Here is a 23399-nt window from a genome sequence, read left to right on the forward strand (position 1 = left end):
TTATATATATATAAATAAATAAATAAATAAATAAAAGATATTGAGAGAGGGAGGGGGCGATATAGATCTACACACACACATTATATATATATATATATATATATATATATATATACATATACATACATACACACACACATATACATGCATACACAAATCTCAAACTATACCAAGGTGATCGCAGCATCATCTATTGGTCCGCTGTATTTGAAAGGAATTCGATGTCTCTCCATATCTGAAAAATATTCCTTAGCTTCCTTAGATGTGCTGGTCCCCAGACCTAATAAGTGAGAGATAAGACATCCAGAAATTATGACAATCCATATCAATGTATACACAAATATCTGCTACTGCTTAAAGTATGGGGTCATCTATTTGGTATCTGGTCTCTAGGTCGGCCACTATTGGTCGACACGGCCACTAGGTCGGCATGAGTTTTTCCACAATTTTATTTTCTTTTAACCTTTTCATACTGTACAATCCATGTGGACTACAATTGGGAACGATAACCTGTGCCGCGCAGCGGTAGCTGAGCGAGGCACCTTGCCCGAAGCATGGCTCGAGGAGACATGGTGCACTAATTGGGGTTCCCGGTCACTCTACATAGAAAACAAGACAATTTTTTTTTTTTACTTTTGTCGTCATGTCGACCTTGCTCGAGTCTACCTATTTTAGGTGTCGACTTATTCACTGTCGACCAATAGTAGTCGACCTAAGTGTGGTCAACCCTATGAACCACACTACTCTATTTTACTTAAAATATATGTTATAAATATATTCCATTTTATAAGAAATAGCGTAGAATGGAGAGAGTCTTATGTATATATTTCGTGTCTCCATATATAAGAAGCTTCTCTGCCCACCCAAGCATGTATATGCAAGCAATCATTTGCTTGGCAGTCACTGCAGGTGCAGATTTTGGAATCTGAATAAACAAAATTTAGGCTGCCATAAATAAGGAGGTACTTCAGTTGGTTAGAGGATGTAGAAGGGGAGAGTAGTTAAACTTATGTTCGAGCTCTTAAACTACCAACTTCCGAAACACTTCATATCCCTGTTCGAGTGGCCGCTATTAGGATGTATAATATTAGTACTGACCACAATGCATTATGTACATTTGAACACAACAAAAACACCAAATGAAGATTGTAATGTATAATACATAACCATATTAGAGTTTAGTCTCAGACCACCAGGTGTACATTGCCTTATTATTACTACACACAAGTGTGACAATCTTTCCACCACAATAGTGTACTAAATGAATCCTTACTTGCCTTGCAAGCACTACCACACAGGGTTTTAGAACAAACCTTTGTAGTACTTTATTTTCCAGGTCTTGTGACTGTCAGTGCCGTTCTTCCACTCCTCAAACTCTGGGATACTATAAAAGGATAGTTCCTGCTTGTTTTTAGAGACCTGTACAGATAGAGAGAAAAGAGTTTAAATGTACATAAGTACTGGAATAACTGAATGAAAAGCCAACAAACAGAGGATTTCCCACCTTAATGATAGGTGTAATAAACTCCTCTAGAAAGCGGTGTTTGAGCAGAGATGGCCAGTTGTGATGGATAAAGTTGATCAGCAAGCCTTTGATGTGGGAGCCATCCTGATCCTACAAAAGATAAAACAATCAGTGGCTAAGTGATTGGTAAAATAAGAGTTATGTTAAAACTTGCCTTTAACTTTTTCTTCGAGGTCCATAGAATCCACAGGGTTGTACCTTATATGCAATGGCTACAGAGTATATATACTTCAACATGGACTATTCACAGCAATATTTACTCAATATACCTTTTCCTCTTACATTTTACTTTTTTAAATTGCAAGTAAAATCATTCTCCCAAAATTAAGGTCTTTAAATTTAACCTATATTTGACCAGTTCTATCCCCAGGTAACAAGAAGGTCTCACCTGATCTGTCATGATCATGAGCTTTCCATAACGAAGGCTTTTCAGGGACTCCGCGTCTTCATAATCTCTCTTATACTGCAGACCCACAATTTTGATTATGTTGTTTATCTCTGCATTTTCCATAATCTGTAAGACAAAAACATATGTAAACTCTGCAAATAGCACCAAAAGCCAGTGCGTAAGAACAGTCTGCACACTAAAATTTGTAATGTAGCTGGCTGAAAGCTTAGTTTTTCTGCTGATTGGAAGTCTACAAACATCCATCCAAATAATGTCTCCACTTGAAAGACTTCTTGAATAAATTAATTTCATCTCACCTGCTTGTGTGAAGCTTCCCTGACATTGAGAAGTTTGCCCCTCAGTGGGAACACACCATACCGATCTCTCCCAACCACACCAAGGCCGGAAACAGCCAATGTCTTGGCTGAGTCTCCTTCAGTAAGAATTAGAGTGCAATCTGTGGAGTGTTTACTGCCTGGAATTGAAATAAATAAATGTGAACTTTATAAGTACACTTAACTAGTTCTCTTTTATTACATAAATTGCAGAAAAGTAATTTTCCTAAATAGGTCTAATAGGGGGGGGAGTGAAGTTTCTTCACTCACCCCGTCACCCGGCTCCGTAGACGTGCAGGCAAATATGGATGATCTCGTCCATATTGGCCTGCATGCACAGCCGGCAGGGCACCAGCGATGAACGAGCGCGGGGCCGCGCATCGTTAATAGCTGGTGCCTCCACACTGCACGATATGAACGTTATCTCGTTCATTAATGAACGAGATCATTCATATCATGCAGTGATGTCGGCCAGTGTGTAGGGCCCAAAAGATAAAATAGAAATACATGCTGTAACAGTGACCGACAAAAAAATAAAATAAAAAAAGTCAGACAAGTGGCTCAGAAGCGCCCCCTCCTTTAGAGGGACAGCTTTGGGACATCTTAGTATCATTCCTGTATCCCCCCCTGGATTATAGAGAAAACAAGATTTATGTTCTTACCTGATAAATCCTTTTCTCGAAGTCCATGGAAGACCCCTGGCTTGCACTGTTATAAGTTCACCTATTTGACGTCCACTGTGTCGGGGCCGTGTTATCAGTGTCCCCCCCCATGGACTTCGAGAAAAGTGTTCAACAAGCGAGAACATACATCTCTCTTCACGTGTAGAAATGAGCTGCGGCACTCACTTTGCGGGTACAAAAAAAAAATAGGATTTTGGTACCTACCGGTAAATCCTTTTCTCTTAGTCCGTAGAGGATGCTGGGGATTCCAAAAGGACCATGGGGTATAGACGGATCCGCAGGAGCCTGGGCACACTACAAAGACTTAAACTGGGTGTGAACTGGCTCCTCCCTCTATGCCCCTCCTCCAGACCTCAGTTAGAAAACTGTGCCCAGGAATGATGGACAATTTCGAGGAAAGAATTTATTGTTATAAACACGGTGAGTGTCATACCAGCTCACACCACAAACACACCGTAGAACGTGGCATTCAGTAGAATACCAGCCAACGGCATGAACAAAACACAGCCACATGCTGAGAGAATATGTAACACAACCCGTGTGTCCACAGAAGCAAAAATACGACCCCGCATGCTATGACATGAACAACGGTAGCAACCGCCAGACGGAGAAGACACACCCCCAGGGTGTAACCAAAAGCAATAACTGCAGACACCGTACGCACTGGGACGGGCACCCAGCATCCTCTACGGACTAAGAGAAAAGTATTTACCGGTAGGTACCAAAATCCTATTTTCTCATACGTCCTAGAGGATGCTGGGGATTCCAAAAGGACCATGGGGTTTATACCAAAGCTCCAAAACGGGCGGGAGAGTGCGGACGACTCTGCAGCACCGAATGAGCAAACATAAGGTCCCCAAAAATCAGGGTATCAAACTTGTAGAGCATCGCAAAAGCGTTTGACCCCGACCAAGAATCCGCTCGGCAAAGTTGAACCGCCGAGACTCCTCGGGCATTCGCCCCAGAAAAGCCCCTCTTCCCAAAAGAAGGAACCTCCACCGACTTCGGTGACAGTAAAGCAGCCTTAGAACGAACATGCCAAACCGCATCACAGATCCAGCATGTAACGAACTGCATAACGCAGTCTCCCAAAGTAAGCTGGGAACATACCAGACAAATAGGGCCTCTGTTTCTCCCAACTGAGCCAAATTGATGACCTACATACTCAAATCCCTGGCTAGATCAAGGGAATTTGAACCAGCTAATGCCTAAGTAACCCCCGGCATCAAAATAGGCCGATTTCTGCGAAACCCAGAAACCACTCTTGGTAGAACTACCAACCGAGTACCCAATTTCTCTCTATCCACCTGAAACAAAAAACAAGGCTCTTGTGAGACAAAAACACCACTTCCGACACCTGCCTTGCGGACGTCAAAGCCAATAGCCTGACCACTTTCCCAAGAGAAATTTCGTAAAGAAAATTATTAGGCTTGCCTCCACATCGGCTTGTAAAGTATGGATAAGCACGACCTAGCTGAAAGTTCTCCATAGGAGCCTTCCTGGATACACACCGAGACACATAATTACTCCAACAACGGTGCTAACGCTGTGCCTTCAGTTCTTTCCTAGAATGAATAAGTGAAGAAACGACCTCACTGGTAAACACCCATTCGGCTTAGGATACGACATCCAACCACCCTGCCGTTAGACGCAGCCGCGGTAAGTCCTGATACACGCCCCGATCTTGTTGTAACATTACCTCACGTAAAGGAAGAGGGCAGTAATTTTCTATGAGTAAACCACGAAAAACTGGATAGCCAACCCTCGCTGGTTAGACCGGATTTCAGAGGATCATCGGAACCTTCAATCATCTTACTCTTACCACTGTCAGAAAGGTGAAAGCGGAGAAGCCACCTAGACCGACTAAAAACACCCACGGTGTCACAAGGATGTCCGCTGCTATATCCTGAGTGTCCCTTAACCGGGAACAATCTCCTCGACGCCAACATATCCAATTGCGACACTCCACAAAGACTTGTCACGTCTGGGAAAGCTACTCGATGATGACAGTATTTTAAGAATTTAAGAAATAAGAATTTACTCACCGGTAATTCTATTTCTCGTAGTCCGTAGTGGATGCTGGGAACTCCGTAAGGACCATGGGGAATAGCGGGCTCCGAAGGAGACTGGGCACTCTAAGAAAGAATTAGGACTACCTGGTGTGCACTGGCTTCTCCCTCTATGCCCCTCCTCCAGACCTCAGTTAGGGAAACTGTGCCCGGAAGAGCTGACACAATAAGCAAGGGATTTGGAATCCCGGGTAAGACTCATACCAGCCACACCAATTACACCGCACAACTCGTGATACTATATCCAGTTAACAGTATGAACAACAACTGAGCCTCACGAACAGATGGCTCATAACAATAACCCTTTAGTAAGGCAATAACTATATACAAGTATTGCAGACAATCCGCACTTGGGATGGGCGCCCAGCATCCACTACGGACTACGAGAAATAGAATTACCGGTGAGTAAATTCTTTATTTCTCCAACGTCCTAGTGGATGCTGGGAACTCCGTAAGGACCATGGGGATTATACCAAAGCTCCCAAACGGGCGGGAGAGTGCGGATGACTCTGCAGCACCGAATGAGCAAACTCAAGGTCCTCCTCAGCCAGGGTATCACCCGACGGAGACACCCTCACACATTTGCTCTATATCCTCCTTAGGGGAGCCTTTTACCTCAGACATGTCGACACACACGTACCGACACACCACACACTCAGGGAATGCTCATCTGAAAACAATTCCCCCATAAGGCCCTTTGGGGAGAGAGAGAGAGAGAGAGAGAGAGAGAGAGAGAGAGAGAGAGAGAGAGAGAGAGTATGCCAGCACACACCCCAGCGCTATTAACCCAGGAATAACACAGTAACTTAATGTTAACCCAGTAGCTGCTGTTTATATTGATTTTTGCGCCTAATTATGTGACCCCCCTCTCTTTTTACACTCTTCTACCGTGTAACTGATAACCCTGTCTCTAAGGACCAGGGTATCTCTACTGTAGTGGCTGCAGAGTGCCCATCTTCAAGAGGGCCGCAGGTTCGACATACAGGACTAGGGCCTAGTGACCATGGATGCCAGCCTTTGAGGCTGGGGGGCAGTCACACAGGGAAGAAACTTGTCTAACAGGTCCCCCTGAAAAGTTCTTGCATGGAACCTGCCGAATGGGATTGCTTCGTAGGAAGCTATCATTTTTCCCAGGACTTGCGTGCAATGATGCACCGATAACTGTTTTGGCTTCAGGAGGTCTGACTAGAGATGACAGCTCCTTGGCTTTCTCCTCCGGGAGAAACACTTATTTCTGGTCTGTGTCCAGAACCATCCCCAGGAACAGTAGACGTGTCGTAGGAACCAGCTGTGACTCTGGACTGTTTAGAATCCAACCGTGCTGTTGTAGCACTTTCCAAAATAGTGCTACCCCGACTAGCAACTGCTCCTTGGACCTCGCCCTTATAAGGAGATTGTCCAAGTACGGGATAATTAAAACTCCCCTTTTTCGAAGGAGTATCATCATTCCGGCCATTACCTTGGTAACACCCTCGGTGCCATGTACAGTCCAAACGGCAGAGTCTGGACTTGGTAATGGTAATCCTGTACCACAAATCTGAGGTACTCCTGACGAGGATAGTAAATAGGGACATGCAGGTAAGCATCCTTGATGTCCCGGGATACCATGTAATCCCCCTCGTCCAGGCTTGCAATAACCGCCCTGAGCGATTCCATCTTGAACTTGAATTTTTTTATGCATGTGTTCAAGGATTTTAAATATAAAGAAGGGTCACACCGAACCATGCGGTTTCGGTACCCCAAACCGTGTGGAATAGTAACCCCGTCCTTGTTGAAGTAGGGGCACCTTAAGTATTACCTGCTGGGAATACAGCTTATTAATTGCCTCTAGCACAGCCTCCCTGCCTGAGGGAGTTGTCGGCAAGGCATATTTGAGGAAACGGCGGGGGGGGGGGAAGACATCTCGAATTCCAGCTTGTACCCCTGAAATACTACTTGAATGAAACAGGGATCCACCTGTGAGCGAGCCCACTGATCGCTGAAATTTTTGAGACGGCCCCCCACCGTACCTGGCTACACCTGTGGAGCCCCCGCGTCATGCTGTGGACTCAGAGGAAGCGAGAGAAGAATTATGATTCTGGGAACAGGCTGACTGGTGCAGCTTTTTCCCTCTTCCCTTGTCTTTGTACAGAAAGGAAGCGCCTTTGACCCGCTTGCTTTTCTGAAGCCGAAAGGACTGTACCTGATAATACAGTGCTTTCTTAGTCTGTGAGGAAAACTAAGGTAAAAATATTTCTTCCCAGCTGTTGCTGCGGATACGAGGTCCCAGAGACCATCCCCAAATAATTCCTCACCCTTATAAGGCAGAATCTCTATGCGCCTTTTAAGGTCAGCATCACCTGTCCAGTGACAGGTCTCTAATACCCTCCTGACAGAATGGACATTACATTCATTTTGGATGCCAGCCGGCAAAATATCCCTCTGTGCATCCCTCATATATAAGACGACGTCTTTAATATGTTCTCATGTTAGCAAACTAGTATGTTTGACAGGGTCACCGACCACGCTGCAGCAGCACGCTCTGCAGGTTTCAGTCTAGTACCTGAGTGTGTAAATACAGACTTCAGGACAGCCTCCTGCTTTTTATCAACAGGTACCTTCAAAGTGGCCGTTCCTAAAACGGCAGTGCCACCTATTTTGACAACCGTGTGAGCGCCTTATCCACCCTAGGGGATATCTCCCAGCGTAACTTATCCTCTGGCAGGAAAAGGTACGCCATCAGTAACTTTTTAGAAATTACCAGTTTCTTATCAGGGGGAACCCACGCTTTTCACACACTTCATTTATTCATCTGATGGGGGAACAAAACACTGCCTGCTTTTTCTCCCCAAACATAAAAACCCATTTTTAGAGGTTAATGTCAGAAATGTGTAACTTTTTTTTTTTTTTATTGCCGGGATCAAGTCACGGATGTTCCTAGTGGATTGTGTATATGTCTCAACCTTGTCGACACTGGAGTCAGACTCCGTGTCGACATCTGCCATCTGAATGAGCAGGCGTTTTTGAGCCCCTGATGGCCTTTGAGACGCCTGGGCAGGCACAGGCTGAGAAGCCGACTGTCCCACAGCTGTTACTTCATCCACCCTTTTATGTAAGGAGTTGACACTGTCGGTTAATACCTTTTACCTAACCATCCACTCTGGTGTCGGCCCCACAGGGGGCGACATCACATTTATCGGCATCTGCTCCGTCACTATATAAGCCTCCTCCTCAAACATGTCGACACAGCTGTACCGACACACCGCACACACACAGGGAATGCTCTGACTGAGGACAGGACCCACAAAGCCCTTTGGGGAGACAGAGAGAGAGTATGCCAGCACACACCAGAGCGCTATATAATGAGGGGATTAACACTATAACTGAGTGAATTTTCCCCCATAGCTGCTTGTATATACAATATTGCGCCTAAATTTTGTGCCCCCCCTCTTTTTAACCCTTTGAGCCTGAAAACTACAGGGGAGAGCCTGGGGAGCTTTCTTCCAGCTGCACTGTGAAGAGAAAATGGCACCAGTGTGTCTGAGGGAGATAGCTCCGCCCCTTTTCCGCGGCCTATTCTCCCGCTTTTTTCTGGATTCTGGCAGGGGTATTTACCACATATATAGCCTCTGGGGCTATATATTGTGGTATTTTTGCCAGCCAAGGTGTTTTTATTGCTGCTTAGGGCCCCCCCCCCCCCCCCCCCCAAGCACCCTGCACCCTCAGTGACCGGAGTGTGAAGTGTGTATGAGGAGCAATGGCGCACAGCTGCAGTGCTGTGCGCTACCTTGGTGAAGACTGATGTCTTCTGCCGCCGTTTTTCCGGACAACTTCTTGCTTCTGGCTCTGTAAGGGGGACGGCGGCGCGGCACCTGGACTGAACACCAAGGACTGGGCCTGCGGTCGATCCCTCTGGAGCTAATGGTGTCCAGTAGCCTAAGAAGCCCAATCCGGCTGCAAGCAGGCGAGTTCGCTTCTTCTCCCCTTAGTCCCTCGCTGCAGTGAGCCTGTTGCCAGCAGGTCTCACTGAAAATAAAAAACCTAAATCTATACTTTCTTTCTAAGGGCTCAGGAGAGCCCCTAGTGTGCATCCAACCTCGGCCGGGCACAAGATCTAACTGAGGCTTGGAGGAGGGTCATAGTGGGAGGAGCCAGTGCACACCAGGTAGTCATAAATCTTTCTAGAGTGCCCAGCCTCCTTCGGAGCCCGCTATCCCCATGGTCCTTACGGAGTTCCCAGCATCCACTAGGACGTCAGAGAAATTACAGTTAGGAGCCGATTGGCTGGTGCATTATGACCTTCCACTTATCACTTCTTTATTACTGCCTTATTGCTTCTCCAGGCTTAATACTAGTGATGAGCGGGTTCGGTTCCTCGGAAACCGAACACCCCCCCCTCCCCCCCCGAACTTCACCCATTTTACACGGATCCGAGGCATACTCTGATTCTCCCGTATGGCTAGGTTAATCCGAGCGCGCCCGAACGTCATCATCCCACTGTCTGATTCTCGCGAGATTCAGATTCTATATAAGCAGCCACGCGTCGCCGCCATTTTCACTCGTGCATTGGAAATGTTAGGGAGAGGACGTGGCTGGCGTCCTCTCCGTTTATTAATCTTGAATTCTTGATGCAAAAAATAAGAATTTACTTACCGATAATTCTATTTCTCGGAGTCCGTAGTGGATGCTGGGGTTCCTGAAAGGACCATGGGGAATAGCGGCTCCGCAGGAGACAGGGCACAAAAAAGTAAAGCTTTTACCAGATCAGGTGGTGTGCACTGGCTCCTCCCCCTATGACCCTCCTCCAGACTCCAGTTAGGTACTGTGCCCGGACGAGCGTACACAATAAGGGAGGCAATTTGAATCCCGGGTAAGACTCATACCAGCCACACCAATCACACCGTACAACTTGTGATCTAAACCCAGTTAACAGTATGATAACAGAAAGAGCCTCGTAAAGATGGCTCCTTAACAATATAACCCGAATTTGTTAACAATAACTATGTACAGTATTGCAGATAATCCGCACTTGGGATGGGCGCCCAGCATCCACTACGGACTCCGAGAAATAGAATTATCGGTAAGTAAATTCTTATTTTCTCTATCGTCCTAAGTGGATGCTGGGGTTCCTGAAAGGACCATGGGGATTATACCAAAGCTCCCAAACGGGCGGGAGAGTGCGGATGACTCTGCAGCACCGAATGAGAGAATTCCAAGTCCTCTTTTGCCAGGGTATCAAATTTGTAGAATTTTACAAACGTGTTTTCCCCCGACCACGTAGCTGCTCGACAGAATTGTAATGCCGAGACCCCTCGGGCAGCCGCCCAAGATGAGCCCACCTTCCTTGTGGAATGGGCCTTAACAGATTTAGGCTGTGGCAGGCCTGCCACAGAATGAGCAAGTTGAATTGTGTTACAAATCCAACGAGCAATCGTCTGCTTAGAAGCAGGGGCACCCAACTTGTTGGGTGCATATAGTATCAACAGCGAGTCAGATTTTCTGACTTCAGCCGTCCTTGAAATGTATATTTTTAAGGCTCTGACAACGTCCAACAACTTGGAGTCCTCCAAGTCGCCAGTGGCCGCAGGCACCACAATAGGTTGGTTCAGGTGAAACGCTGATACCACCTTAGGGAGAAAATGCGGACGAGTCCTCAGTTCTGCCCTATCCGAATGGAAGATTAGATAAGGGCTTTTATAAGATAAAGCCGCCAATTCAGATACTCTCCTGGCGGAAGCCAGGGCCAGTAACATAGTCACTTTCCATGTGAGATATTTAAAATCCACCTTTTTCAATGGTTCAAACCAATGGGATTTGAGGAAATCTAAAACTACATTTAGATCCCACGGTGCCACCGGAGGCACCACAGGAGGCTGTATATGCAGTACTCCTTTAACAAAAGTCTGTACCTCAGGAACTGAGGCCAATTCTTTTTGGAAGAATATTGACAGGGCCGAAATTTGAACCTTAATAGATCTCAATTTGAGACCCATAGACAATCCTGATTGTAGGAAATGTAGGAAACGACCCAGTTGAAATTCCTCCGTCGGAACACTCCGATCCTCGCACCACGCGACATATTTTCGCCAAATGCGGTGATAATGTTTCGCGGTGACTTCCTTCCTTGCCTTAATCAAGGTAGGAATGACTTCTTCTGGAATGCCTTTCCCTTTTAGGATCTGGCGTTCAACCGCCATGCCGTCAAACGCAGCCGCGGTAAGTCTTGAAAGAGACAGGGACCCTGTTGTAGCAGGTCCCTTCTCAGAAGTAGAGGGCACGGGTCGTCCGTGACCAACTCTTGAAGTTCCGGGTACCAAGTCCTTCTTGGCCAATCCGGAGCCACTAGTATTGTTCTTACTCCTCCTCACCGTATAATCTTCAATACCTTTGGTATGAGAGGCAGAGGAGGAAACACATATACTGATTTGTACACCCAAGGTGTTACCAGTGCGTCCACAGCTATTGCCTGTGGATCTCTTGACCTGGCGCAATACTTGTCCAGTTTCTTGTTGAGGCGAGACGCCATCATGTCTACCATTGGTCTTTCCCAACAGTTTATTAGCATGTGGAAGACTTCTGGATGAAGACCCCCCTCTCCCGGGTGAATATCGTGTCTGCTGAGGAAGTCTGCTTCCCAGTTGTCCACGCCCGGGAAGAACACTGCTGACAGTGCTATTACGTGATTCTCCGCCCAGCGAAGAATCTTGGCAGCTTCTGCCATTGCACTCCTGCTTCTTGTGCCGCCCTGTCTGTTTACATGGGCGACCGCCGTGATGTTGTCCGACTGAATCAACACCGGTTTTCCTTGCAGGAGTGGTTCCGCCTGGCTTAGAGCATTTTAGATTGCTCTTAGTACCAGAATGTTTATGTGAAGAGACTTTTCCAGGTTCGTCCATACCCCCTGGAAGTTTCTTCCTTGTGTGACTGCTCCCCAACCTCTCAGGCTGGCGTCCGTGGTCACCAGGATCAAATCCTGTATGCCGAATCTGCGGCCCTCCAATAGATGAGCCTTTTGCAACCACCACAGAAGATATACCCTTGTCCTTGGCGACAGGGTTATTCGCAGGTGCATCTGAGGATGCGACCCTGACCATTTGTCCAACAGATCCCTTTGGAAAATTCTTGCATGGAATCTGCCGAATGGAATTGCTTCGTAAAAAGCCACCATTTTTCCCAGGACTCTTGTGCATTGATGTACAGACACCTTTCCTGGTTTTAGGAGGTTCCTGACAGGTCGGATAACTCCTTGGCTTTTTCCTCGGGAAGAAAAACCTTTTTCTGAACCGTGTCCAGAATCATCCCTAGGGACAGCAGACGTATCGTCGGAAAACAGCTGCGATTCTTGGAATATTTAGAATCCAGTCGTGCCGTCGAAGAACTACTTTAGATAGTGCTCTTCCGACCTCCAACTGTTCTCTGGAACTTGCCCTTTTTAGGTCGTGCAAGTAAGGGATAATTTAGATGCCTTTTTTCTTTGAAGAAACATCTTTTCGGCCATTACCTTGGTAAAAAGGCCCGGGGTGCCGTGGATAATTCAAACGGCATCGTCTGAAACTGATATTGACAGTTCTGTACCACGAACCAGAGGTACCCTTGATGAGAAGGACAAAATTTGGACATGGAGGTAATCCTTGATGTCCAGGGACACCATATAGTCCCCTTTTTTCCGGTTCGCTATCACTGCTCTGAGTGACTTTATCTCGATTTGAACCTTTTATGTAAGTGTTCAAAACATTTTAGATTTAGACTATGTGTCACCAAGCCGTCTGGCTTCAGTACCACAATATAGTGTGGAAAAATAATACCCTTTTCCTTGTCGTAGGAGGGGTACTTTGATTATCACCTGCTGGATATACAGCTTGTGAATTGTTTCCAATGCTGCCTCCCTGTCGGAGGGAGCCGTTGGTAAAGCAGACTTCAGGAACCTGCGAGGAGAAGATGTCTCGACTCTCCAATCTTTACCCCTGGGATAATACTCGTACGATCTAGGGGTCAACTTGCGAGTGATCCCACTGCGCCCTGAGACTCTTGAGACTACCCCTCCACCTTGAGTCCGCTTGCACGGCCCCAGCGTCATGCTGAGGACTTGGCAGACGCGGTGGAGGGCTTCTTTTCCTGGGAAAGGGCTGCCTGCTGCAGTCTACTTCCCTTACCTCTATGTCTGGGCAGATATGACTGGCCTTTTGCCTGCATGCCCTCATGGGAAAGGAAAGATTGAGGCTGAAAAGACGGTGTCTTTTTTAGCTGAGATGTAACTTGGGGTAAAAAAGGTTGGATTTCCCAGCTGTTGCTGTGGTCCCCAGGTCCGATGGACCGACCCCCAAATAACTCCTTCCCTTTATACAGCAATACTTCCATCTGCCGTATGGGATCTGTATCACCTGACCACTGTCGTGTCCCTGACATCTTCTGGGAGATATGGACAACGCACTTATCTTGATGCCAGAGAGCAAATATCCCTCTGTGCATCTCACATACATATATATAGAATGCATCCTATTAAATGCTCTACATGAATAAAATATTTTCAGTCAGGGAATCCGACCAAGCCAACCCAGCACTGCATCTCCAGGCTGATGGCGATCGCTGGTCGCAGTATAACCACCGTATGTGTGTATATACTTTTTAGGATATTTTTCCAGCTTCCTATCAGCTGGCTCCTTGAGGGCGGCCGTATCTGGAGACGGTAACGCCACTTGATAAGCGTGTGAGCGCCTTATCACCCTAAGGGGTGTTTCCCAACGTACCCTAATTTCTGGCGGGAAAGGGTATAACGCCAATATTTGCTATCGGGGTAACCCTACGCATCATCACACACTTCATTTTATTTTATCTGATTCAGGAAAAACTACAGGTAGTTTTTTCCACTCCCACATAATACCCTTTCTTGTGGTACTTGTAGTATCAGAAACACGTAACACCTCCTTCATTGCCCTTAACGTGTGGCCCTAATGAGAAATACGTTTGTTTATTCACCGTCGACACTGTATTCAGTGTCCGTGTCTGTGTCTGTGTCGACCGACTGAGGTAAATGGGCGTTTTTAAAACCCCTGACGGTGTTTCTGAGACGCCTGGACCGGTCCTAATAGATTGTCGGCCGTCTCATGTCGTCAACCGACCTTGCAGCGTGTTGACATTCTCACGTAATTCTCTAAATAAGCCATCCATTCCGGTGTCGACTCCCTAGAGAGTGACATCACCATTACAGGCAATTTCTCCGCCTCCTCACCAACATCGTCCTCATACATGTCGACACACACGTGCCGACACACAGCACACACACCGGGAATGCTCTGACAGAGGACAGGACCCACTAGCCCTTTGGGGAGACAGAGGGAGAGTCTGCCAGCACACACCAAAAACGCTATAATTATATAGGGACAACCTTATATAAGTGTTTCTCCCTTATAGCATCTTTTATATATATACAATATCGCCAAAATCAGTGCCCCCCCTCTCTGTTTTAACCCTGTTTCTGTAGTGCAGTGCAGGGGAGAGCCTGGGAGCCTTCTCTCCAGCTTTTCTGTGAGAGAAAATGGCGCTGTGTGCTGAGGAGATAGGCCCCGCCCCTTTTACGGCGGGCTCGTCTCCCGCTATTTTTGAAGTTAGGCAGGGGTTAAATATCTCCATATAGCCTCTGTGGGCTATATGTGAGGTATTTTTTGCCTCTAATAAGGTTTTTATTTGCCTCTCAGAGCGCCCCCCCCAGCGCTCTGCACCCTCAGTGACTGTTGTGTGAAGTGTGCTGAGAGGAAAATGGCGCACAGCTGCAGTGCTGTGCGCTACCTTTATGAAGACTCAGGAGTCTTCAGCCGCCGATTTTGGACCTCTTCTCTCTTCAGCGTCTGCAAGGGGGCCGGCGGCGCGGCTCCGGTGACCATCCAGGCTGTACCTGTGATCGTCCCTCTGGAGCTAGTGTCCAGTAGCCAAGCAGCAAATCCACTCTGCACGCAGGTGAGTTCACTACTTCTCCCCTAAGTCCCTCGTTGCAGTGATCCTGTTGCCAGCAGGACTCACTGTAAAGTAAAAAACCTAAGCTAAACTTTCTCTAAGCAGCTCTTTAGGAGAGCCACCTAGATTGCACCCTTCTCGTTCGGGCACAAAATCTAACTGGAGTCTGGAGGAGGGTCATAGGGGGAGGAGCCAGTGCACACCACCTGATCTGGTAAAAGCTTTACTTTTTTGTGCCCTGTCTCCTGCGGAGCCGCTATTCCCCATGGTCCTTTCAGGAACCCCAGCATCCACTTAGGACGATAGAGAAATATTTGTGCTTATTGCTTAATTGTGGGGACTGGGGAGCAGCTGTATTATATAGGAGGAGTTTTGCTGACCAGTGACCACCAGTATACGTTGTCGGCCTGAAAAACACTCCATATCTGTGCTCACACTGCTTTATTGTGGGGACTGGGTACCACCAGTATATATATGGGAGGAATACAGTGCAGAGTTTTGCTGACCAGTGACCACCAGTATATATAGCAGTACGGTACGGAAGGCCACTGCTCTACCTACCTCTGTGTCGTCAAGTATACTATCCATCCATACCTGTGGTGCATTTCAGTTGTGCGCAGTATATATAGTAGTAGGCCATTGCTACTGGCATATAATTCCACACATGAATCCAAAACACACCCGAATCCGACAAAAAAATTTTCAGGGAGGTTTTGCCAAAACGCGTCCGAATCCAAAACACGGCCGCGGAACCGAATCTACAACCCGAAAAATTTCCGGTGCACATCACTACTTAATACATCATCTGCCCATTGTCCATATGCAAGAGCCCTGTTGACTACTTGGTCCCTTGTAGCTTTAGCTCTAAGAAGGGTACCCACTTAACTAAAGATTAAAGAGAGAGAGAGAGAGAGAGAGAGAGAGAGAGAGAGAGAGAGAGAGAGAAACCCTCCTGTTGGCAAAGTTAATACCTGTAGTATAATCATGTGTTGCAAACTGGTCCCTATTGTGGCAGGAAGCCTACAACAGCATGGGCCACGTAGGGAGGGGACATCCGAATACAATAGCTGCATCTACAGTAGTACTGCTGGACAGACAACAGGAGCTGACAGACAAAAGGAGCTGTCAACAACACCCCCCCCCCCCCCCCCCTAAGAAGAAAACAGACCCAAAAACACAAAATCCAGCCCAACTCCATGGCAATTAAAGCAGCAGCAGCCTTCATGTAGTTACCCTTAAGGTGCACAGCTTCTGTGCCCTGACTACAAAACCCTACATAGAAGTGTTGATAGATGGTCAGAATATAGAACGTTAAATACATAAAAAAAAACCTTTATGGGAGCAGCTAAGTAGTCGTGGACATCATTTGATTAAGCTTCAAAACAAACTTTTTTGCTATGAAAATTACCAGCATCATTAGCATCATCCAGTTTAGGGATTCCCTTGATCTTTGTGTGCTTCACTGCAGAGCATTTCTTATTCAGCTGGGACTGAGCCTTAAACTTAACCCAGTTTAAGATGCTTTCCACAATGCCACAGCCTGTTGCCTGAAACAAAATAATGTAAGCATAAAAATAAGAATTTACTTACCGATAATTCTATTTCTCGGAGTCCGTAGTGGATGCTGGGGTTCCTGAAAGGACCATGGGGAATAGCGGCTCCGCAGGAGACAGGGCACAAAAAAGTAAAGCTTTTACCAGATCAGGTGGTGTGCACTGGCTCCTCCCCCTATGACCCTCCTCCAGACTCCAGTTAGGTACTGTGCCCGGACGAGCGTACACAATAAGGGAGGCAATTTGAATCCCGGGTAAGACTCATACCAGCCACACCAATCACACCGTACAACTTGTGATCTAAACCCAGTTAACAGTATGATAACAGAAAGAGCCTCTTAAAGATGGCTCCTTAACAATATAACCCGAATTTGTTAACAATAACTATGTACAGTATTGCAGATAATCCGCACTTGGGATGGGCGCCCAGCATCCACTACGGACTCCGAGAAATAGAATTATCGGTAAGTAAATTCTTATTTTCTCTATCGTCCTAAGTGGATGCTGGGGTTCCTGAAAGGACCATGGGGATTATACCAAAGCTCCCAAACGGGCGGGAGAGTGCGGATGACTCTGCAGCACCGAATGAGAGAATTCCAAGTCCTCTTTTGCCAGGGTATCAAATTTGTAGAATTTTACAAACGTGTTTTCCCCCGACCACGTAGCTGCTCGACAGAATTGTAATGCCGAGACCCCTCGGGCAGCCGCCCAAGATGAGCCCACCTTCCTTGTGGAATGGGCCTTAACAGATTTAGGCTGTGGCAGGCCTGCCACAGAATGAGCAAGTTGAATTGTGTTACAAATCCAACGAGCAATCGTCTGCTTAGAAGCAGGGGCACCCAACTTGTTGGGTGCATATAGTATCAACAGCGAGTCAGATTTTCTGACTTCAGCCGTCCTTGAAATGTATATTTTTAAGGCTCTGACAACGTCCAACAACTTGGAGTCCTCCAAGTCGCCAGTGGCCGCAGGCACCACAATAGGTTGGTTCAGGTGAAACGCTGATACCACCTTAGGGAGAAAATGCGGACGAGTCCTCAGTTCTGCCCTATCCGAATGGAAGATTAGATAAGGGCTTTTATAAGATAAAGCCGCCAATTTAGATACTCTCCTGGCGGAAGCCAGGGCCAGTAACATAGTCACTTTCCATGTGAGATATTTAAAATCCACCTTTTTCAATGGTTCAAACCAATGGGATTTGAGGAAATCTAAAACTACATTTAGATCCCACGGTGCCACCGGAGGCACCACAGGAGGCTGTATATGCAGTACTCCTTTAACAAAAGTCTGTACCTCAGGAACTGAGGCCAATTCTTTTTGGAAGAATATTGACAGGGCCGAAATTTGAACCTTAATAGATCTCAATTTGAGACCCATAGACAATCCTGATTGTAGGAAATGTAGGAAACGACCCAGTTGAAATTCCTCCGTCGGAACACTCCGATCCTCGCACCACGCGACATATTTTCGCCAAATGCGGTGATAATGTTTCGCGGTGACTTCCTTCCTTGCCTTAATCAAGGTAGGAATGACTTCTTCTGGAATGCCTTTCCCTTTTAGGATCTGGCGTTCAACCGCCATGCCGTCAAACGCAGCCGCGGTAAGTTTTGAAAGAGACAGGGACCCTGTTGTAGCAGGTCCCTTCTCAGAAGTAGAGGGCACGGGTCGTCCGTGACCAACTCTTGAAGTTCCGGGTACCAAGTCCTTCTTGGCCAATCCGGAGCCACTAGTATTGTTCTTACTCCTCCTCACCGTATAATCTTCAATACCTTTGGTATGAGAGGCAGAGGAGGAAACACATATACTGATTTGTACACCCAAGGTGTTACCAGTGCGTCCACAGCTATTGCCTGTGGATCTCTTGACCTGGCGCAATACTTGTCCAGTTTCTTGTTGAGGCGAGACGCCATCATGTCTACCATTGGTCTTTCCCAACAGTTTATTAGCATGTGGAAGACTTCTGGATGAAGACCCCCCTCTCCCGGGTGAATATCGTGTCTGCTGAGGAAGTCTGCTTCCCAGTTGTCCACGCCCGGGAAGAACACTGCTGACAGTGCTATTACGTGATTCTCCGCCCAGCGAAGAATCTTGGCAGCTTCTGCCATTGCACTCCTGCTTCTTGTGCCGCCCTGTCTGTTTACATGGGCGACCGCCGTGATGTTGTCCGACTGAATCAACACCGGTTTTCCTTGCAGGAGTGGTTCCGCCTGGCTTAGAGCATTTTAGATTGCTCTTAGTACCAGAATGTTTATGTGAAGAGACTTTTCCAGGTTCGTCCATACCCCCTGGAAGTTTCTTCCTTGTGTGACTGCTCCCCAACCTCTCAGGCTGGCGTCCGTGGTCACCAGGATCAAATCCTGTATGCCGAATCTGCGGCCCTCCAATAGATGAGCCTTTTGCAACCACCACAGAAGATATACCCTTGTCCTTGGCGACAGGGTTATTCGCAGGTGCATCTGAGGATGCGACCCTGACCATTTGTCCAACAGATCCCTTTGGAAAATTCTTGCATGGAATCTGCCGAATGGAATTGCTTCGTAAAAAGCCACCATTTTTCCCAGGACTCTTGTGCATTGATGTACAGACACCTTTCCTGGTTTTAGGAGGTTCCTGACAGGTCGGAAAACTCCTTGGCTTTTTCCTCGGGAAGAAAAACCTTTTTCTGAACCGTGTCCAGAATCATCCCTAGGAACAGCAGACGTATCGTCGGAAAACAGCTGCGATTCTTGGAATATTTAGAATCCAGTCGTGCCGTCGAAGAACTACTTTAGATAGTGCTCTTCCGACCTCCAACTGTTCTCTGGAACTTGCCCTTTTTAGGTCGTGCAAGTAAGGGATAATTTAGATGCCTTTTTTCTTTGAAGAAACATCTTTTCGGCCATTACCTTGGTAAAAAGGCCCGGGGTGCCGTGGATAATTCAAACGGCATCGTCTGAAACTGATATTGACAGTTCTGTACCACGAACCAGAGGTACCCTTGATGAGAAGGACAAAATTTGGACATGGAGGTAATCCTTGATGTCCAGGGACACCATATAGTCCCCTTTTTTCCGGTTCGCTATCACTGCTCTGAGTGACTTTATCTCGATTTGAACCTTTTATGTAAGTGTTCAAAACATTTTAGATTTAGACTATGTGTCACCAAGCCGTCTGGCTTCAGTACCACAATATAGTGTGGAAAAATAATACCCTTTTCCTTGTCGTAGGAGGGGTACTTTGATTATCACCTGCTGGATATACCGCTTGTGAATTGTTTCCAATGCTGCCTCCCTGTCGGAGGGAGCCGTTGGTAAAGCAGACTTCAGGAACCTGCGAGGAGAAGATGTCTCGACTCTCCAATCTTTACCCCTGGGATAATACTCGTACGATCTAGGGGTCAACTTGCGAGTGATCCCACTGCGCCCTGAGACTCTTGAGACTACCCCCCCACCTTGAGTCCGCTTGCACGGCCCCAGCGTCATGCTGAGGACTTGGCAGACGCGGTGGAGGGCTTCTTTTCCTGGGAAAGGGCTGCCTGCTGCAGTCTACTTCCCTTACCTCTATGTCTGGGCAGATATGACTGGCCTTTTGCCTGCATGCCCTCATGGGAAAGGAAAGATTGAGGCTGAAAAGACGGTGTCTTTTTTAGCTGAGATGTAACTTGGGGTAAAAAAGGTTGGATTTCCCAGCTGTTGCTGTGGTCCCCAGGTCCTATGGACCGACCCCCAAATAACTCCTTCCCTTTATACAGCAATACTTCCATCTGCCGTATGGGATCTGTATCACCTGACCACTGTCGTGTCCCTGACATCTTCTGGGAGATATGGACAACGCACTTATCTTGATGCCAGAGAGCAAATATCCCTCTGTGCATCTCACATACATATATATAGAATGCATCCTATTAAATGCTCTACATGAATAAAATATTTTCAGTCAGGGAATCCGACCAAGCCAACCCAGCACTGCATCTCCAGGCTGATGGCGATCGCTGGTCGCAGTATAACCACCGTATGTGTGTATATACTTTTTAGGATATTTTTCCAGCTTCCTATCAGCTGGCTCCTTGAGGGCGGCCGTATCTGGAGACGGTAACGCCACTTGATAAGCGTGTGAGCGCCTTATCACCCTAAGGGGTGTTTCCCAACGTACCCTAATTTCTGGCGGGAAAGGGTATAACGCCAATATTTGCTATCGGGGTAACCCTACGCATCATCACACACTTCATTTTATTTTATCTGATTCAGGAAAAACTACAGGTAGTTTTTTCCACTCCCACATAATACCCTTTCTTGTGGTACTTGTAGTATCAGAAACACGTAACACCTCCTTCATTGCCCTTAACGTGTGGCCCTAATGAGAAATACGTTTGTTTATTCACCGTCGACACTGTATTCAGTGTCCGTGTCTGTGTCTGTGTCGACCGACTGAGGTAAATGGGCGTTTTTAAAACCCCTGACGGTGTTTCTGAGCCGCCTGGACCGGTCCTAATAGATTGTCGGCCGTCTCATGTCGTCAACCGACCTTGCAGCGTGTTGACATTCTCACGTAATTCTCTAAATAAGCCATCCATTCCGGTGTCGACTCCCTAGAGAGTGACATCACCATTACAGGCAATTTCTCCGCCTCCTCACCAACATCGTCCTCATACATGTCGACACACACGTGCCGACACACAGCACACACACCGGGAATGCTCTGACAGAGGACAGGACCCACTAGCCCTTTGGGGAGACAGAGGGAGAGTCTGCCAGCACACACCAAAAACGCTATAATTATATAGGGACAACCTTATATAAGTGTTTCTCCCTTATAGCATCTTTTATATATATACAATATCGCCAAAATCAGTGCCCCCCCTCTCTGTTTTAACCCTGTTTCTGTAGTGCAGTGCAGGGGAGAGCCTGGGAGCCTTCTCTCCAGCTTTTCTGTGAGAGAAAATGGCGCTGTGTGCTGAGGAGATAGGCCCCGCCCCTTTTACGGCGGGCTCGTCTCCCGCTATTTTTGAAGTTAGGCAGGGGTTAAATATCTCCATATAGCCTCTGTGGGCTATATGTGAGGTATTTTTTGCCTCTAATAAGGTTTTTATTTGCCTCTCAGAGCGCCCCCCCCAGCGCTCTGCACCCTCAGTGACTGTTGTGTGAAGTGTGCTGAGAGGAAAATGGCGCACAGCTGCAGTGCTGTGCGCTACCTTTATGAAGACTCAGGAGTCTTCAGCCGCCGATTTTGGACCTCTTCTCTCTTCAGCGTCTGCAAGGGGGCCGGCGGCGCGGCTCCGGTGACCATCCAGGCTGTACCTGTGATCGTCCCTCTGGAGCTAGTGTCCAGTAGCCAAGCAGCAAATCCACTCTGCACGCAGGTGAGTTCACTACTTCTCCCCTAAGTCCCTCGTTGCAGTGATCCTGTTGCCAGCAGGACTCACTGTAAAGTAAAAAACCTAAGCTAAACTTTCTCTAAGCAGCTCTTTAGGAGAGCCACCTAGATTGCACCCTTCTCGTTCGGGCACAAAATCTAACTGGAGTCTGGAGGAGGGTCATAGGGGGAGGAGCCAGTGCACACCACCTGATCTGGTAAAAGCTTTACTTTTTTGTGCCCTGTCTCCTGCGGAGCCGCTATTCCCCATGGTCCTTTCAGGAACCCCAGCATCCACTTAGGACGATAGAGAAAAATAAATACAGGAATAAAGTATTCAAGTTAAGGTCAATATTTCAAACCAAAAAGGTATTTCATCAGCATAATTCTGGATATAACATTGACCGCAAAGTATATACATAAGAAAAATCTAATTCTCACAAGCGTTACAAGTACTCAATTTACAAATATCACTAATAAAAGTCAATTAAGAACAATCCCCTGATGCAAAGTTGTATGAAACCATGGAGGGATGACATTCTGACATGCAGAAGGCTAATCAGAAGGTCTGAGAGCTGGGCAGATCACACTTTACATCTCAAGTTCTCTCTTCTAAAAGGATGACTGGCCTACATTCATCAGGAGGACAAAGAGGACAAATAGGAAGCAGTCCTAGGATTAAGAGCTGAAGGGAGCAAGTAGACTCTCAATGCAGAAAATATATTTTCTCCATTTAAGGTATAAATAATATTTCACCTCCAAAAGGAAGAGGTTCTAACATTTTTTTAAACTTTGCATCTGCTTGCCAGTATCTGAGCCTAAGTTCTCTGTCTGTCGGTAACAGCTTGCTGATCTCTGGCACTAATAAGGCTTGCAACAATGACTGCTACACCTGAATAAGAAGAGGACTCCTATATGGACCACTACAGAAAGTAATTCTGATCTGTGTTTGCCAGAACTTAAACATGCATCCATATCTCATCTTTCTTATTTATGCAGTCACATGGCCCCACACACCTTTTACTATAGCTAGCAATCACAAATATGTACGGTTGCAGCATAACAGGATTATGAAGAGGAATGGTAATGAACTTTGCTATCCTTGCAATAGGTTTGTAAGTAAAGACCCCCATCCACTAGTCCGATTTGGGCAGTTTTCTTCAGATTTCAACACATCTGGCCGTCAAATCTGAAGAAAAAAATGTGACATCGGACGGCTCCTCCGATCCGAAGCGCACTCCCGTGTCAGACATGTCTGAACTAAATATCTTTGAGGCTCTACCAACTATCTATCTGAATCTGAAGAAATCAGGTGCACATCAGAGTGTTTTTTTTACTTCAGCTGTATCTGATCAGATTCATCTGAAGAGTCACTTGACTGGCATCTCCATGGCCACTCCCTCCCATCCAGAACGTGGCATAAGCAGCAGCAGCATCAGATCAATCGCATGTAGCAAGTGTGCATCAGATAATAAGATTTTACTTACCGATAAATCTATTTCTCATAGTCCGTAGTGGATGCTGGGGACTCCGTCAGGACCATGGGGAATAGCGGCTCCGCAGGAGACAGGGCACAAAAGCAAGC

At 46.8% G+C, this 23399-nt stretch overlaps 1 protein-coding gene across 1 annotated transcript in view; it reads right to left on the bottom strand.

The window, feature by feature from the left end:
* Positions 1-23399, bottom strand: part of TOP2A (DNA topoisomerase II alpha) — a 208611-nt gene that overhangs the window by 101784 nt on the left and 83428 nt on the right. Inside the window, exons 11-16 of the mRNA XM_063959788.1 lie at positions 16339-16477; positions 2231-2388; positions 1914-2039; positions 1505-1615; positions 1314-1419; positions 171-280 (exon numbers count right to left, since the gene is read on the bottom strand). Coding sequence (XP_063815858.1) covers positions 171-280; positions 1314-1419; positions 1505-1615; positions 1914-2039; positions 2231-2388; positions 16339-16477 — 750 coding nt within the window. The remainder of the gene's footprint in view (positions 1-170; positions 281-1313; positions 1420-1504; positions 1616-1913; positions 2040-2230; positions 2389-16338; positions 16478-23399) is intronic.

The sequence above is a fragment of the Pseudophryne corroboree genome, chromosome 3 (assembly GCF_028390025.1).
Source record: "Pseudophryne corroboree isolate aPseCor3 chromosome 3, aPseCor3.hap2, whole genome shotgun sequence".
Taxonomy (NCBI): Eukaryota; Metazoa; Chordata; class Amphibia; order Anura; family Myobatrachidae; genus Pseudophryne; species Pseudophryne corroboree.